Below are 19402 nucleotides of genomic sequence, written 5' to 3'. Positions count from 1 at the left end.
CCAGCTGGCAGGGTTTTAGTTTGTTGGGATAGCATGGTTCCACAATCTGTACTTCTGGAGGCTTCATTATTGCCTTCATGACATAGTCCTGTGCAGCACAGTGCTGCAGTGTTTAGCTGAGACAGTATTATGGACGTATTTTAGTTTCTGTCTCCTTTGGACCTTGAGCATGATAGTGATAGTCATGAACACTTTTAGACTGACCCTCACCTTGGAGGTCTTTTCCAACCATAATGATTCTGTCTATGGCTCCTTTCATTCTTCTAGTAGTGAACAGGCTGCTTTACTCTCCAGTTTCCTCTAAAAATCCCTTTGCTCTCCCCAAAAGCCACTCCAGAGATCTAGGGGTAATATGCAACAGCTTGGTAACATTCAAGTCTGGAAAAGACAGCTGCTTTTTTATGGGTCTCTGGATTCAGTGGGAGCAATGTAAATATAGCAGTTAATGTTCTCTCACGTCTCTGCTCATCTGATGCCATCTGCTTTGTGTCCATTCATTCACACTGGTGCCAAAGTGTATTTCTGGAACAGGGTATTTGTGCATCAGCAGACTTGATCCCAGATTGTTAGGTGAGAACAAATATATAAACTGTATGGTGTGGGTAGGCAGGTGAAGTCTTAAGATTTAATGTGGTTATTTATAATCAGCCATTGCTAGTGGTTGCTAATCCACTGGGTAATGGTAACAGTTACAAGTTGTCACTGCTTCTGTTGGTGGTGCAGGAATGGAAGGATCACTGTTTCCTCTCTGGGAAAGGCCTCATTTCTTTGACTGCTCTGTCCCTTTTAGCACCGATGGCAACACCAAATTTCTTGCAGAGTTTATCAGAAATCAAGTATTTATAGAGCTGGGACCTAGGCATGGTGCAGGTGCTTCAATCCTCCCACTCGTTGATCTGTCTTTATTTTACAGGAGTGAGAAATGTGTCAGGCAAGGTTATGGCCTTCTCTGTCTGTTTATGCACATTGTCCCTGTAGTGGTATTAATGCATTATTAAATATGGGGATAAGGGATATGTAGGTTCAGTTATATTCACACAAACATATTTATATCACTTTCTCTGATTCTTTTCCAAGGTAGAAGTGTATTCTATGTACAGGGCATCTTGACTGTGATGTAATTGCAACCACACAAGCAGTTGTACTAGCTGTAGTTATTAAGGCTTAAGCCATAACACTTAGCACTAGCCATAACATTTGTAGCAATACAAATCTGGATGTGAATTAGACTGGTCTGAGGCTTTGAGTATATGTTATCTTTCAAATCCAGCTGTACATGTGGAAAAAAACACTGTTCTCAGCTCTTCACTCTTGTTTCCACCAGAGATTTGTCTCTCCTCTGTGATCTGCCTGCAGAATTGTTTGTGCAAACCCTCCCTTTCTTAATTCTAGGATAAACCCATCCATTTAGTGCAGACCAGAGGGAGAGGGCAGAGTTTGGTGTATTAGTCTGACACTATCACTAGACACTAGGAGAAACTCTGAAGTGGTCTTTTGTGGAGGAGAGGAATGGTAACTTGCAGCAGAGAAACACCATGAGCCTGTGAGATTAGTATCATCCAGCACAGCTGGATCTAGGAGCAGAGGTCTGCCCACAGCTGTCCTTGTCTTTTTGGGAAGGTTATTCTCTTCCTGTGCACATGGATGGCATGGCATTGCTTGATTACCTGTCAGCCTTGAGTGGAAATAAATACAGCATTTGATGTTGATTGTAGGCTGTAGCCTTGCTGGTGTGTAATCAGCGTTTCCTCTGCAGTCGTTTCATCACACCTGATTTCACACTAGCACATGTGCAAGATTAATGCCTGGGTATCTGTCTATGTACAGACTGTCTGTTGCAGTAGATATGATTTAAGATAGCCATGTAAGTTTTGTTCTTCTAAAACACAATGTAGCATTATGAACTGTGTGTGGTAGTGTTTAAAAATTGGTCTGATGTTCAAAGACGACAACAATAAAATGTCTTTTATAAGTTTAAGCTTCAGGTTTGAGCTGGGTGGTGTTTTATTCTTTGTTGTGCAGTGGAAAAAACCAAAGCAGTCATATTTCAGGAAGCATTCAGAGACTTAATTTCTTCTGCTGAAACTGAGGCATACGTAACTACTTTCAACCCACTATTTTCCTTTATAATTATGCAGGAATAAACAAAAGTACAATTCCCTCTCTAAAACAGAAGAGATATTCTGTATCTTCTACATACTTTTGTTTAGCTCTTAGGAGAGACATAGGTATTGAAAATCCTTCATTGTCAGCTTTGAGAGACATAGTAGAGATTTTTATGCACCATTCATTTGGACTCCTTAAAAGAGAAGAACATAAGAACAGTTTCAAAGCTTGTATTATAAGATCAGAATGCAACTTTTGACATAGTATTTCCTATTCTTTGGAAGTGAGGATCTGGCTCTTGTTCTGGTTCTTGCAGCTGATTCAAAGATTGAACTACTTTTTCCTTCCTTAGCTGATTTGCAGATTGTATTTCTTCAAAATTTGTTGTTTAGCTGCTTCTATCATGCTCCTACTTCTCTTACAGCAGTCATCCACCCTGCCAGCTCACCTAGTGTTAGAAGTGTTACCTCTCACTTGGTAGAAGAGATTTCTTTCCACCAGCTTTGCTGGAACCCTGGAAAATGAGAATTTCAGGCTCTCTGTGCTAAAATGCTCTGACCCTCAAGCAAGAACTGCATTTACCTGAGGCTGTGGGACACGCTTCTGAAATTGAGTGATAGCACTGGGGTTGTTGGTGTGTAGTTTGAATAGAAGTGTGTGATATCAGAGGGTGAAAAACTTAAAGATTTTAGTATATAGTAATATATATGGGGCAAGATGGAGGATTTAAGGTGTTGGCTAAATCCTTCTTCACCTTTTTCTTCATGGTTTTGGGTGGTGTTTTCTTATTGGGTGAAAGGGTCTGCAATGTGGACCTTGGGTGGTCAGTTATTGGGTTTAAAGTATAAGTAATATAGATGTCATCTCATTACTGGATAATTTATGCTTAAAAAGACCTTGTAAAGATTTAGAGGCATCCATTTTCTACCTTGTTAGTTAGAGCTCATGACTCGTGAGACTGTACTATAGATAAGAATTCATAAACACTGAGTCTGAACACAAAAACTGCATCTCCCGTGCATTAGTCCCAGCCCTAACAGAGAAAAAAGAAAACAAAAACCCCACACAGCTTCAGCCATCTGGAACCACCTTCTTTTATCTCTAAATTTGTTAGGTCTCCATAGTTTTAAAAATATTTTCAGAATTTACAATTGCTTTCTTTCACCTTTTTCTCCTTGGTGTTTGTACATATTTCGTTTGACCAGGTTGCTCATGGCAAGTGGGATTTGAACTAGATAATCTTTATGGTCTCTTCCACCCCAAAGCATTCTATGATTTTCCTGAGAAAGTCAAGAGAGCACATCTTCTAAAACTGGACTTCTCTACCTGGATTTCTTAACTTGCCCTGGCTCCAAGAGATGTTAACAAAGTTGATGCTGGTTTATTGTTTACCAAGGGAGTGATTTTGTAAAATATATCTATTGTTCTTATGTCTGTGGTGCTCTGGTGCTCCTTCTGTATTGATATCTCTTAAATGCTTGAAATTTTGGAGTTTATATTTGTTCATTATCCAGAGGTCTTGGCAGCTTCTGGCTCTGTGGAAACTAATGGGATAGAGGGCTTAGATGCACTTGATACTCTGTGACAGAGCAAGATTAAATCTTCAGAAATAATTGAGAGGAAAGGAAAAAAACAATGTCTCCTGTCATAGAAGTATGGATGGTAGAGTACATAAATTGTTCTTAAGAGTGGATTAATACTGGCTATGCTGAGTGTTTTAAGAAGGGGACAATGTGCTGAAATAAGGTCAATAAAAAACCTGATTAGAGAACTGACTTTTATTCTGAATTTAGTAATAAACCTTTCTAAATGAGATAACTGTTTGGCACATTATTTTTCTTTCAAAATGCACTCATAGCACTGAAATACTGGATGTACAGACTTTACTGAAAGCATTGCTACTGAAGCTGGAAGAAGCTAGTAGTTGTCTGTCTTGTAGAGAAGGTATCTTAATAGATGGAAAACTGGGGGAGAACCACGTAGTCCCATTTTCCCAACCTATAGTAATTCATTTATTATGTAGAACATATAGTTTACTGCTGGTTAAATATCCAACTGCATCTACAGTAGCAGTATAATAAAGGAATATTTTATATACTTCATATTGAACTTTGGATGGATAAGGTGAAACTTCATAAGTGGTTTAGTTTCAGTTGCTTTGGTTCTGAAGTATTTTCATGAGTTGCAGGTGTTTTTTAAACAGTATGATTTGCATTTTTTTTTTTGCTGGTATGTCAGCTGTAGGGATGATCTAATGTGCTCTTTTCATTCACATCAGTAGTAAATATAAACATAGACAGTAATAAATTATTGCGTTTGTTGCTTTTCAGTTTATTGGGCAGTAGGAGTGCCTAGCAGGAGAGTCTAGGGAAGCATTATGCTGAAGTAATTCTCTCAAAGGAGAAGAAAAGTGTATTTTGTGCATTATAAAATATAGCAAGTAGTCAAATTAAACAAATATATACACTCTAATGGCACTTCAAAACTGTGTAGCAATGGAGTCTGCAATCTCAGGTAGAAAAATCTGCTTAAAATCTTGAATCTTGTGTATTGAGATGGTTATTGTGCTTCTTGATTTTTCTGTTTTTTCCCTGCAATGCAAGGACAAATCTCTTACATTGTTAATGTCAATGTGAATTTTGTCTTTGATTTTGATTAATGGCAGGGTTTCATCCCTAGCCTGTAAAACTTATGACTCTTCTACAGAGGTAAGATTTTATGTTTGCTCATAACTGTGTATATGTCTCTATTCATCTGAGCAACTAAATCATGAGAAAGGTGACAAGCATATTGATTTTGCTTTCAATTTTTGTCTTTGAGGGTGGAAATATTTGGCACAGTGGATAAATTTCCCTACATGATGAGTAGTCTCTGGCTTTTACAACTCCCCTTGGTTGAGCTGACAGATATTATTTTGATGTATCAGTTTACTGCTGGAAAATGCTGAAGGAGCTGATGGGAATGTGTCAGTGTGATGAGATTTTCATGGGAAAGCAGGCCAACTTCCACCCTGGCCAGCCAGTTGCTTGCTGGCAAGGTTTGCCTACAGACATTTCTGAAAATGGCTGTTCATTAAATCACAGAATCATAGAATGGTTTGGGTTGGAAGGGACCTGAGAGATCATCTTGTTCTGATCTCCCACCACAGGCAGGGACACCTCCCACTAGACCAGGTGGCTCAAAGCCCCATCCAGCCTGGCCTTGAGCACTTCCAATGATGGGGCATCCACAGCTTCTGTGGGTAACCTGCTCCAGTGCCTCAGCATCCTTACAGTAAAGAATTTCTTATGTTTAAGGCAAGACATTAAAATTTTTGTTTCTGAATTTTAGTTTCAGTTTAGAAGAAGAAAAGAATGATATGGAGATGTGGGAGCTTTCAGGGATCTCAGTTTTGTTGTCTGTACAAACCCTTCCATGCAGTAACTGCAGTTTTCTACTGGGTTATTTCTGTTAGTCCTGGAGTAGCAAAAGAATGTTCAGGAAGTGAGTTTGTATGACCTTTTTCTATTGTTAACCAAGAATTGTTGTCATGTCCCTTGTAGATGTGTTATTTAGACATGAATCCTTTGTGTGACTGATTCTCTGAGAACCATCTTATATATGTTAAAAATTGCTCTTTTTTGCATCCTTTATAGCAGACATGTAACTCTTAAACATGCTTTAGGCACAGGATCCAAAAGGAGTGTTTAACTCTGTTTTTTCCTCTGTTCTGAATACTCAGTGGTCTTTTTTGCTTCTAGTCAGTTCCTTCTGGTTGATCATGCTTCATGAGTTCTTTAGTCACAGCATCAAGTAGAGTGGTGATGGAGGGTCAGCTCTGAAAATCCAAAGCTGTAATTGATGATAATTTTAATCTTCACTTAAGTGACTGTTGAAAGCTCTTGCAGAGAACAATGAGGAAGTGTCTTGTCTCAGAAGTTCTTTTCTTGTGTGTTCTTCATCACACAGGAGAAACAGCTTGTATCTTTTCAGAAAACAGTTGTGTAACCTGGTAGTCATTTTTCTGTCTTCTTGTGTTTTTGTGAAGGCATCTGTACATCTGTTTTTCTGTCTTTGTGGTCAGCAAAAAATATGTGAAGCAATCTCCTTGGCAGATAAAAATCTGGATGTGTCATCTCCAGTCAGCTAACTTAACTTTCTGTATTAGTATCCTGCAGATCCTGAAGAAGGCTAAACAAAACCAAAACCATACAAGAGAAACTGCTGCATGCATGTGACCAAGAAAATTGAGTTTGGGACAGCAGAAATCCTATAGGTCTCTTGTATTTGATAGATCACCCTCCCTCTAAATAGCTGTTAGACAGTTCACTTAGTGCACTAAAGAGAAGAGGTACATAATTTGCTATCTTCTGATCATATACAAGTATTTGTCTTCTCCCCTCGGGTAAGATTTTGGTTCCTGATTATTTCAAAATGTAAGGCATTTTTCTTTATGACTTTGGACTCATTGTGACTTTGGAATCAGGATTTGACTTACAGTGACAGCACTGTTCAAAAAAACTAATATTCAGACAAAACAAGGAATGTATCAAAGGTTTAATCTAAGCTAGTTTCAGAATACTATCAAATGGCCTTTTAAGTTAGATGAGATAAACATTCTTTGTTATCCTGGGGGAGAAAAAAAAAGTTTTAGTTCTGCAACACAGGCAGTGCTTGAGCAAAAAAAGAAAGTTTTGGAATTTTTAGGAGACATGTTAGGTAGAGAAGAGGTGGAAAAATAACAAATGCAGGCTCTGTTTTCTCATTGCATTAGTGTGTTATTAAGTAAAAAGATTATTATATCATTTCTGTTGGTACAAAGAAGCATCTTTACTTCTTTCTTCAACCTGCAATGTTGAAACTAATCACAGTATGTTTTTGCTTCCTTTATAGGTTGCCTTTTTGAAGATGTGAAAAACGAAGATAGCTGTCTTGAAAACTATTGTTAGATTTATTTTCAGCAGCAATGTATACAGATAACTTCCAGTGGTGGGACTTCTAGAAGAAAATCCCCTGGCAATACAAAAGAAGATGGGGTGGATGAGTATATTCTTCATATCTGAATGTGTTTCAAAACCAAAGACAGAGTTGAATTTTGTATCCAGTGCATTCTTAGATGTCATTCTATGAGTGACTTACCTGTCACTCCTGTGACATCCAGCTGGGATGACTGTTACGATGTCTTCACTGCCAAAAAGAAATGCCCTGTGTATCTTGTACTACCTTTACCAGAGTTTGATAGCATCGTATATATCCTTAGGAAAGTTCTCAACTGGTAGCAAATATTTTAAATTGTCATGGATACTAATGTGAGTTCTTTACCTTCTTTGTTCTGGTGAAGTTAGAGGTCCAACTTTAAAACATAATATCATAAAATCTGTTTTTTGTAAAACTTACATGTTTATCATGTATATTATTTCTGCATTAAGGTTTACCTCTCTGCTGGAGAATGAAGGAAAACAGTTTCTGCATCCCTGCACCATATGTAGATTTTTAAAAAATCGATAATGTTTTGGAGAATCAAGGTTTTGTGGTAATTTGGAATAATTATTATTATTATTTCAAGGAAAGTTAATGCCCTTTATTCATTAAATGATCCTAATGAAGGAAAGTAATTCTACAAAGTGTTGGACATCTTGGTTTTATTCATCCAAAGACAGGGAGCTGAGGCCTCACAGCACCCACTCTGGATATAATTTTTCTGTTATTATTTTAGTTTTCAGGATTGAAGGAAGAACAAAATTATTCTGAATTTTGTATTCAGGGACTAAATTATCTAGCTCCAAGATATGTTGTCTATGCACCAATGTTGAGTCATTTTATGAATAAAATATTTTTTCTAAATTAGTTTACCATTTGTTCTGCCTAATTTCTGTGACAGTTTCAGCTTCCCAGAGAATGACTGAGCAATTTGCAGAAAGAAATCATTCATACCACACCGAAATATTCCAGCTTTAAAATCTTTTTCAGCCTCTTTAAATGACCCCTGTTCTTATTTTGCATGTAGGGAGCAACCTTCTTCATAACAGCCCCTATGGTGCTGTGGTTTGTGGCTCCTTCATCAATATCTTGACTATATCTGAACTTCCTCTTATTTCCCACTCTGCACCCACGTTCCCCAGTAAAGAGGGGCAAGAAGTTGATGGGGGGGACACAGCAGGGACAGCTGATCTGAATTGGCCAAGGGGCTATCCTGTACCATGCAGCATCAAACACAGTAATGAAAGTGGTGGTAGAGGAAGAAAGGGAGAGAGAGGTGTCTTCCAAGTTTGTGATTGCTCAGAGAATACCTGAGCATTGGTCTGCTTGTGGAGGTGATGAGTTACTGCCTTTGCTCCACTTGGTTCCATTTCTGTTTGATCTTTTGTTTTTTCCTCTTCATTTATTAAACTGTCTTTCAACTCACAGGTTTCCTTGCTTTTTTCTTCCTGTTTTCTGCCCCATCGTGCTGGTAAAGAAATGAGGGCATGAGTGAGTAGCCACATGGGTGCTTACCTGCTGGCCAGGGTTGACCCACCTGCTGGCCAGGGTTGGCCCACCACAAGTAAAGTTGTGAAATCCCCTCCAAAAAAAGAATAAATCTTCCTCTTCTAGATGGCCTCCCATCTGGGGATATTTTCCTTCCCCATGTTCTCAATGGCTATAGTTATCTATCTGTGTCTGTACCAGCGACAGGGCAATTTGACACATTTAGTGTTATTTTCCCCTTTCCTTGATTCTAGCTCTGAGGCTTCTACTGACATTTAACTACTGAAATTACAGGAAAATATCAGACCACATATGATAATATATAATTGTCTCAGATGTCCTTGCATTTGAAAATATGGCCATGTTCAGAAAATAAATGATTGTATACTCTCCCAGGTACCAGGCAATACGTTATTCAGAACTCCTGTTCCTGAAGACAATTTTTTTCGGTCTTTTTTCTCCCCTCCTATTTCTTATATCACCCTTCTTACTGAGCCAGTAGTGGATTTGAGGTTTGACAGCTTAATTTGACACTTTCTTGAAATCTCTCTGCTTTATAAAAGCAAAACTTGGCCTTTGTGATCTTTGCAGTGTACCATGGGCTCTTATAAAAAATGGAGTTAGGTTCAGAAAGACTGTTGAGGTCCCCTCACAACTTTTTCCTTGACCCTTGCCTACTACTGCTCTTGCCTCCATTTCTCTCTGTTGAGTAGCATGATACTTTATTTTGTTGTTTGCTTATTAACATCAGCATTTTGAGAAGTAGTATAATTGCAAAGTACAATTAATTACTCTGTTGTTTGCTTTGTATTTAGAGTTGGTGGTACATCTTAGTCTAGCTTAAATACCATGTTTGGATACAACCATAACAGAAAGTTTGTTTAGTTTTTAAGTGTGCAGAAAATAGCTCCATGAAGATGGAAAAGCAAGCACCAAGATAGGGGCTGGCCTAGAAGCTGTGCCCTTATAAAATGTTTGGTCCTTATAATTGCCCTCTCTCCCCAGCATTTTTATGTCTTTCAGTCTGCATTTCTCACTGCAGAAGCTGTCCTAATTTTGCTTTCTGTAGTGCCAAGCACAATGTTAGTCCTGAAGTAATAACAAACCTGCATTAACTGAGATGTGCATCCTTTCCTAATGTGGTTACCAAATACTGTATGGCACCAAGAAGATATTTAAAATGTTAGCTTTAATTCCAGTATGTTATTGGATTATAAAGCTGGCTATTGCTGTGGTGCAGAAAATGTGTCTGTCTGTCAGACCAGTACAGTACTTGCCATTAGCAACAACAGGCAACAATATTATTGCTGTCATTAATGGGTCAGAGGGCAATTACATTTGTGTAGGGCTTGCTTATTTCTTCTTCTTAAAAAGGGTGACCATTTAACTGACTAGTAAATTGGCATACCACTTTAGTCCTGGTGGGATTCTTTTAATTCCAAAATTAGGGTGGCTTTCTAGCTTTGTTTAAATCCCTGCTAGAATAAGTTAAGATAAACTGAATAATAATAACAAATGGGTAAATCAGAGAGCTGTACTAGCCTTACCTTGTGAGTTGAAGGGCAACTTCTAGTTTACCTCCCTTTTACTTTTCTGTGTAGAGAAACTTTTGTATATAAGGAACAACTTTAATTAAAATTTACAACAGATGATTCTGTTCTCAAACATTCTGGGTTTAAATGCAAATGCTTTCCAGTAATTTTCTTTTTGTTTTGCTCCCTTCATCTTCATTCCTCCAGAGTATCACTCTGTGGTTTCAGTTTTACCCTTTGTGTCCTATCATTCCTCTCCTAGCTGACTGTGCTCCATTATAAATGACAGGTAACTTGTTTGAGGTACTGCTTTAGCTCATCAGCCTCATTCCTTTTGGTTTACTTCCATGGATTTTTTTACTACCATTGAATCACTGTCGTAGAAGCACTGCAAAATCTGCAGATGAACAAATTATGGACATTGAGAAACTCTTGTTTTTTAAAAGAGCTTCAGTTTCTTCATTCAGAGCGGGCTGAATTGCCTCGTAACAGATGCCAGGGAGCATTTGGCAACGTTCACAGAATATCAGGAATTTTGAAGGTCCGCATGAAAATGCCTCAGTAGCAACATTTGTATCTTCTAATACCTGAATGTGACTGTAAGTGTTGAATAGCATGACATTTTTATTACTGTGGATAGCAATTGCTGCATCCAGGTCCCACGGTTACATGGTTCAGTGTGTTTGGGTGGTGTTCTCTTAAGAGGGCAGTAATGCCATTGTCTCCCTGCCACAAGCTTTATTCCCATCCAGTTGTCTTACACGTGGATTGTGCAGGTCATTTGTCTGTTCTTAGTAATAGATGCTTCTTCTACCTTCTTATATTCAGTGGTGATATAAATATATATCAATTTGTCAGTGTAAATATTAGAAAACTGTTTATTTCAAAATATAAAACATCTATCTTACATGCTTTTAATCACTTCCTCAAGACTCCAAAGTATTAAATTATTTACCTTCTTTTGTGATAACTGAAAGCATTCTGTAGCACAGGCAGGATGGCACGGCTGCAGATTGGCTCTACCATGAGCTTGTGGCAGCACCACCAGCGAGGGGCTTATGAAATGGACTTTCCACCTTCATTACTGACATCAGGTTCTTACAACCCCAATGGGCTGGGCATCTTGTCTTACTGCATGTGTGTCCTCACTTCTAAATCTCTGAGTGTATCATAAGACTCACGACTTTCTCATCAGCAACAAGGTCATTTTCTCAGCAGTGCAGCTGGGAAAAAAGTCCCTGTGTGGCCATCAGCTGAGTTACACAGATGAAGGGCAGACCATCAAACGTGATAAAGCTGATGTAGCTGTCCCAACTTTAATGGAGTCATTGCCAATTTATATCAGCCAAGGATGCTCAGTGTAACTGGAGAGAGATGAAGTCTCTTGTCTTCCCCTGTCAGTCCCGTTTCAGAATATAAAATTGAGTTGGTACGTAGAAACAGGGCTGACTATGCCTGAGAAAAGCATGAGAGCACATCTGGACAGACATAGAGTCACTTTCATCACTGATCCATCATAATGAGAGGGCTCTGCACAAGTGTTTTTCTTGCAAGAAAAGACATTGGGTGTAAAACAAGAAGAGAGAAGAAAGAAATTCAGTCAGTGCTCTATCAGCTGTGCATGATGGAGTCCTAGGTTAACAGGCTTATTGAATATATCCATGATGCAACAGCTCTACTCTCAGCTTCTTTGTCAACCTCGTCAGAAGTTTCCAGTTTCTATCTGTGACTAATGGGAAGAATGACATGCAACAATCCAGTTGTGTAGCTAGTGTAGGCTGTTTGCTTAGATTACTTGACTTGTCCTTTACTGGGCTTTGATTGATGTGGACATAATATGAAAAGGGCAAGAACAGTCCTGTGTCTCAGCTTTGAAAGAAAACTGAGATATGGGACAATTTACAGCTTGTGCTTTGTTGCTGAAAGGAGGTTTTGTGAATTTGTTGGAATAAATATTCTCAAACACGTGAAGCAAGATGAAAATGCACTAAATTAAGAGAGCCTTTTAAATTTAAGGCTATTGGGAAGAAGATATGAGTTGCTTTTTGAGTTGATTCATAGTAATTATTAAGATCATATTTTGTGGCTGAGATGCACAAAAACAGCTTGACTATTGCAACCTCTTATCTCGGGAGCACAAAGAGCTGTGTCTGTTCCGATCCAGCAGACACAGCTCTGGCACTCAGGCAGTTCTCTGTGCAGGTAAACAAGGCATGAGCGAGCCCCAAGGAGGACATCACTGTGAGATGCTGAGAAGGGAAATGTATTAACAGCCTGCCTGAAAGAGACATTTATTCTGGTCTTAAAGGAGTTTTTTAGATTGCAACAGGCATATAAAGAAACATATCGGTAAGCTGGGGGTTTTGGAATTGGCATCATAATTTGCAAATGAAAATGTATTTCCTAGGCCTTTTTTTTCAATGATCACATGAATGCAAAAGAATATCTTGTTGTACAGGAACACTGATTTATTTTGCAAATATTTCTAGTTTCCTGTGGATTTATCAGTGAATGCATTACAATCTGTACCTTCCTCCGCTTCTAGATTTTGTACACTTGCTTAGCAAGAATCACCATTGCCACAAAAGCATATTAGGTAGAAACTAATTGCAATTTGTTGGTACAGTTACCAGAGGTAAAGAAGACCACACATGGGCTATTTGTTTTTTAGTGTATCATTTCACATTTTAAAGTGTTGTCTCCTACTCTACTAGGCAGATGTTACATTACTGGACTTAATTTTTTTTTTTTGGCCATAGAACATAATTTTAAGGCATTTTTGGAAGACCTGGAATTCAAAATCTGTGAGACTTTTCCAACCCTTAAACCAAATCTCCTCTTATAGATGGTACTGTTCCACTTGGTTCTCTCTGATAGAACAACTTTCATATCAAAACCGATCAGTTGGTTTGAGTTTGGTTTTTTCTGTCCTGCTATCCTTACTGAACACCTGAGCCAGAGTCTCATTCTTCTGACAGGAATCTTCTGATTTCTGAGGTAAGTGTATCCCCGGGTGTAGTGCACCTGTTGGTTGTTGTGCCAACAGCATTCTTTAATATAGGCAGTTTCCTTCCTGGATTCTTAACCTTATTCCGTGCTTAGGGAACAATTGTATCTCCTCAATGTTAATTTTATTAATGGTTTCATTCCTAAAGATAAACTTGGCATTCTACCAAATTCTATGTCTGTGCCCACTTGAATTAATCTCCATTGTGTGGGAGTGAGCAAATTGTGCATAAGGTGTGCATCTTAACAAAGAGACATTAATGCTTTCTTACTTCTTTTGGGAATACCTCACTTATATATTTGTGAGCGCTCTTTTTTCTCAAGCCTGCTGGAGGCTGGCTCACCCCAGCTCTTCCCTTCCATTTCCAACTGTGGAGACCTAAAGAATGCCATTATTCTCTGGCAGAAGAATCCGATTATTTCATAAGTGCCTGACCTCATGCTTTGCGTGTTGATCCTTTCCTTAGTTTTTCTGATCCTCATCTTTATTTATGATGCTTCTGACTGTCACATCAGCAAGTGTTCTTATAACATTTCTAGTGAACCATGTCACTGTGCTATGGTCACTGGTGAAAATGTTTAATAAGATCAGCTTATAGGCAGAACTACAATCCCCTCAAGCCATTTATTTCTCTTTTGGATTTCTGCTAAAGATTTGAATCTTGGAAGTTCATTTCAGACCTCAGCAGGAGTCAGGATCTTGGTGCTGTCCTCCTGAGCCCTGTGCCGTGATTGATGTACTAAGCAGGATCAGCCCTTCAGCTGTTACTCACACTCACTGGGCAGTACTTGTTCCTGACCATGCGTGAAAGACAAGTGCTCCAGTGAATGGAGTTCCCCCGCTGTGGTAGAGAGGTGTTGGAGTATGCACTTGAGCTCTTAGGTAAAAATTGCAGGTTATCTCATTCTTATTTAACACTGGGGTGCTGGTCAATTTGGGGTTGTTTAGTTCTTTTTTGTTTTGTTCCAGAGGGGTTTGTTAATTTTAGCTTTTGGTACAAAAAGATTGAGATTCTAATTAACAAATGCTCCTGAAAAACCACAGTGTTACACTCCATCCTTCTGCTGCAAGTACCAAACACAGCCTGATGATAAACTGAAACCAAGTTATGGGAGTGGAAGCAAGAAAAGGGTCATATTCCAGTATTGTTAATGGAAAGTGTTGCTGGCCTGAGCTTGGATGCTTGATGTTACAACTTTGATAGCTGTGTCTATAGCATGGCTACAGACGGCCTAGGGCGATTCAAACTTTTTCTGCCTGAGTGTATAAACTTTCAAAGAGATGTTTGACAGACCTTTGACAGATCTGTGCTTTGGTTTTTCCATATGTAAGGTTATTTACATTGCAGGCTAATAATAATGCACCATATCCTGTGTAAGCTTTTTTTGACTGCGAACTCTCTTGATCCGTCACTGCGTGGTGGGAGTTTGTCAGCGCTGCCGTGTCGGAGCAGCTTTGTAACACTGGTAGCACCTAGCAAGTGTGACCTACTCCTGTTCTGTGCAGAAAGGAGGTGCAAAGTGCCTGATTTTGTGATCTTGTGGGGGTGAGCATGGAAAGGTTGCTTGCTTGATTTAAATGTACGACCTTGGTGATGCTGTTAGAAGAGGTGAGTGACAGAAGTGTGCCTAGGAGTGGAAGGTGTTTGGATTTGCCATGGTCCAGAGTTCCTATGTGAGATCCCTCCATAAGCAGAGAGGCCACTGTGAAGTTTTTCTCTTGTGGGAAGTGCAATAGCTATCCTGAGCCCAGGTTTTCAGGTGTCTTGAAGAGAGGACTTTGAGATCCTGGACTTGATTCAAAGCTCCATGAGACAGCAGCACAGACAGCGAGTGTTTGGTCACTGACAAGTGTCATTAAAGTCTAGTAGGAAGGAACTTTTAAATCTACAAGCTGTGTTTCACACCACACATTTTTTTCCCTGTCACTAGTAGTGTTTCTCAAATGCTGGCTACACTGATCAGCCAAAAGCTGGTTGGTCTGTCCTCACAATGTTCTGCATTCCTCTGCCTACCATCCCCAGCTAGAAATGTTTTGTCTTGCTTAAGCCCATTTCAAGTAGCAATCCATGTCAATTTAGCCTTGTTCAAACATAAGCCTGCCTTTATGAGGGCAAGGACAGATGAATGAGCAGAGATCCTGTAAATTAGTAATATGGTTTATATATTATATCATGTTCTTTATTACACTAATTGTTACACAGCAAGTGCACAGGAATGCCATATGTACATCTGCAGAAGGTAAGCCAAGCTATTATTAGTTATTAATTTAATATGATCCTCTAATCAAATATGATACAGTAATGGACAAAAGGACACATGCACATTTACATTTGACATTTTCTGCTTTGAGGTTTTAGTCACATAATCTCAGCATGGGTGTAAGTGTTTGATGATGTATATGAAAATGTTTTTGATTATTTAGAGGAAAGCATTGAGGAATTCTGAGATTGTCATGTGTTTAGACACAGCCTCTGAAACAACTTCAGAGACCAGGCTCTCTATGTCACTAATGGTAACCTGTACATCTGATTTCATGAAGAACTCAAGATCAAAGGTCACATTAGAGCATTCTTATTACTACATAATTTCTTGATAATAAAGCACAATTTTGGCTTCTTTTCCTTGTAATGAAATTATATTGCACACATTGCAAAACTATGGTAATTGTATTTTCCTGTAATTCATGAAGAGAATAATAGGCAAGCAACAACACACTGGGGCATTTTATTAGGAAATTGAGACCCATATTCACTAGTTTTTTGAGATAGCTTTTCTACTTCCCTCTGTGTTTTGTTTTTCAGGATTGCATTGCTTTGGTACCATCTCACTTCTGCAAAAGGCAATTTTGTTAAATGTATCCCCAAATGCACTGATGAAGTTATAACTGTTTGGCAAAGGCTTAGAGACAAAGATACTGCTGTGAAAAATGAGTCTTGTCAAAAGAAAACTGATTTGTGAGCACAAAACGTGGACAACGTGGTCAATGTATTATGCATTTGTCTCCCACTTTCTATAGCGGTATATCCACTATTCTGAGGTAGTTTTTACATATCAGAAGCATCTATACAGACTCTGTCCACTCTTCTTCACTGCCAAATGATGTCAGAATAGAGATTTTTTTCCATCTCTTAGTACTATGGCTTTTGACCAGTGTAACTGGATATCCTAGGGCTTTGTGGCTGGCACTCTGGGATTTGGACACTTTGTTCCTCTTTGTGCATCTGTACCTGTGTATAGCTCTGCCTTTTATATGTGCCTACAAAATGAGACAAGAGCACAGGCTAGTCTTGAAAGAGATATTACGAGGAGAAACATGTTAAAAGACTGTGAGTTTTGGGCTTAGCAGTCAAGGATTTAGTAGATGAAATATGGATTTGCTACAGACTGTTTCTAAAAGAGGCCATATCTTGTTCCATACTAATAGTTGTGTGACATTTTGCCACATAAGTGCAAAGCTGTTGCTCCCAGTGTCTGCTAGGAGATCATGTTATTTCCTTCTCCTAACTTGTAATGCATTTACCCTGCCTTTGATTTATGTACCCAGGAACAAGAAGTGAAGCACTTACACAGGGGAGATAGGTAAGTACTCGTATTGGTTCCTTGTATGCCAGAGCTGTTAAAAGCTATATTTTCAGATCTTTAACTCACAGGATAGTGTTTCTAAAGAGGACACCTCAAACCTGTTTGTATGTATTTATTAGTTTCACTACTGTTTTACTTCTGTGTTGTTTAACAGCAGCTGATGTCTTCACATGTTTTTCAAGATCCCAGGGTGTTTATTTTAGTTGCAATTGTTCTTTCATTGAGATCAAAAGAGTATCTGGGCTTCTCCAGCAAATAGACTGCAGGTTTATGTTAGCCAATGAGCCAATAGTTCATGCAAGTCTAGGGAATTCTGCTTTTTGTTAATCTGCAGCAGCACAGTTATATTCTCACAAAATTTTTATTAATGTAATATCCAGTCTTAAAACATGTGCTGCTTGTTTTGTCCTAATCCATATGTTTGAAAAACAAAAAAGTGTTATACAGTATTTATGTTGCTTTGATCACAGATTTGGAATTTCCTGCCTCATATAAAGGAGCATGCATTAGATGTAACTCCAATCTAACACCCAGATCCAATATTTGCCTTGCAAAAGCGGGGACAGTCCTGTCTTTGCAAGGTATTCTAGGAGACTCCTTTTCCAAAGTGGAAAAGCTGCACTTGAGATGCTGAGATAAGTTGTCAGGGGTGTCCCTTCTTTTACAGGCAGCTGCTAAGACCTAGGAGGGATGCTGTCTACCTTTGTTGCCACCGACGGAAGCATAAAGAGGTGACTTCTCAAGTATGTGCTATTTTTGTATAGTCTGAGTTTCATCATGTTAGCTGGGCTGAACATCCTACAAGTCATTAGGAAGGGTATGTAACATAGGAAGTTTTAACAGAGGTGCAGGCAGAGAAATGTCCTGTCCCTCATAATAGATGGTATCGGACAAAATTTCACTTATTTGCTGATGTCGCCTTGTTTCTTGGTACCCCACAAGAGTAATAGCACCTGAAGAATAAGGCAGGATCCAACAGCAAACACTACATGAAACAGGATAGAAAGCTAAAAGCTGAACTCCTCCAGTGAGCCCTGATGACTGTCTGCACTCTCACTAAACCCCTCCTATCCAGGCTTTTTCCTATCACGCTGTTCACACACCATGCAAATACTCTGATGTCTCTGCTACCTCTATCTCTTTTGTCAGCAGGAACATAGCCCTCTAACCTCTGAAAGTGACACCAGCTTCTCTGGGCAATTACTTTGGCCATTTTGTGCTAGAAATGATCCTTTAGCACTATGCTAAATTTAAAAATAATCTGCTTTAATTTACCCTGAAGGAAACTTTAAAAGGTAATGAACAAGGGATGAAGGAGATAAAGGGAGAAGAATTAGAACTAGATGTCAGGAGATGTTCTGCACATTGTTGCAATAGCCCTCTTATTAGAGGGTAAGGATTTACCCTCTAATACCCAGGCACAGACTTCTTGTTAAACACAGCGTAAAAAGGGTCCTGGTTTATTCCTCTTCATGGCTTAGTCACCTTAACTCCAACCATTCACTGACTCTGGCTGCAGCAAGCTCCTACTGTAGCTTCCCTTGCAGCCTCTGGCTGCTGGTTATTGTTAAACTCTGACTGCAGTTTGCAGACTCTCACTGCAGGCTTTTACCCAGCTAGACTGTGACTGCAGGTTCCAACAACAGGCTCAAACTGCAGACCCAGGCTGACCTCACAGCAGGGATTCTCTCTCCCCAGGATCCTGCTTCATGATTCTGTCCTTCATGCTCCTCAAGGTCCCTCCTCCATGATGATCCTCCCCTTACCAACTAACCCCCTCTTTCATCTCACTCATCCTTATTGGATATAACCATTACTCATCAGGGGCGAGGCTGAATTGGTTAATTAACACAGCTGTTACTTATCAGGCTGTATTCCCTTCTCCTACAGTACATAACAGAGCCAGAACAACCTAACACCCTTTTCTCTCTGCAACAGCAAAAAAGTCCCTCAGTCTGGCTCTCCTCTGCAACCACTGCAAAGGCAGTTTAAACACACCAGAAATAGACTGACTAATAAAGTCCTGAAGGGGTTCTAATTTCCAGCATCCTTGTTCAACTCATCCAAAAGATGCACAAGCAGAAGTCCCTGCAGCCAAATCCAACCCCACAGATTGTCACTTGTGTAGGTATCAGTGCTGAACACTTTCCTACCCCATGAGATGCAGGAGGCCTTTTGCTTTGCAAAAAGTTTTGAATTGTTGCGCTCTACCTGAAATCCCCCTGGTCGAGCGTTTGTGTGGTCAGGGGTGAAGCTGAGCTTCCAGGCCAGCATATAGAAGGTATGGAAGGTATATGCTCCTGGGACACCTTTCCAGTCCTTTCTGGTGGGAAGGTGGATGAGGAAATCAATCAACGTGGATCCTATCATGCCTTTTTAAAAAATAGGAGTTTCAGTTTAAGAAACACATGCTTAGGAAAGGTTAACAGACCCACGAGCTGCTTAAAAACTGAAACAAATATAAACACTTGCAGAACACTTTGTAAGCGTTTGTAAAATGTTTTGTAAGTCAGAAAATGAAAAAGAAAATTACATGAAAAACTTAATTAAAAATATTAATAATTTCCTTACTAATGTAAGGAAATTCCAGCTGGAAAACTATACAGTGTCAGATGGGTAATACTGAATGCTGTTGGATATCTGAGCTCCCAGCTGACAAATGGTTTCTAATTTAGGGACAAATTAAACGCCCATTTGTAGGAAGAAAAGCAACACAGAATCCCCAG

At 39.2% G+C, this 19402-nt stretch overlaps 1 protein-coding gene across 2 annotated transcripts in view; it reads left to right on the top strand.

The window, feature by feature from the left end:
• UBE3D (ubiquitin protein ligase E3D) overlaps positions 1–7932 on the top strand; it is a 77931-nt gene extending 69999 nt beyond the window's left edge. For both annotated transcript variants that reach the window (XM_063389541.1, XM_063389540.1), the window contains one exon: positions 6979–7932. In XM_063389541.1, the coding sequence (XP_063245611.1) occupies positions 6979–6991 (13 nt within the window). In that variant the 3' untranslated portion in view covers positions 6992–7932. The remainder of the gene's footprint in view (positions 1–6978) is intronic.
• Positions 7933–19402: the final 11470 nt, after the last annotated feature.

Source organism: Prinia subflava, chromosome 2, assembly GCF_021018805.1.
Source record: "Prinia subflava isolate CZ2003 ecotype Zambia chromosome 2, Cam_Psub_1.2, whole genome shotgun sequence".
In the NCBI taxonomy this organism is placed as follows: domain Eukaryota; kingdom Metazoa; phylum Chordata; class Aves; order Passeriformes; family Cisticolidae; genus Prinia; species Prinia subflava.
Note: the sequence above shows the minus strand (reverse complement) of the source record. Positions and strands in the feature narration are given on the sequence as shown.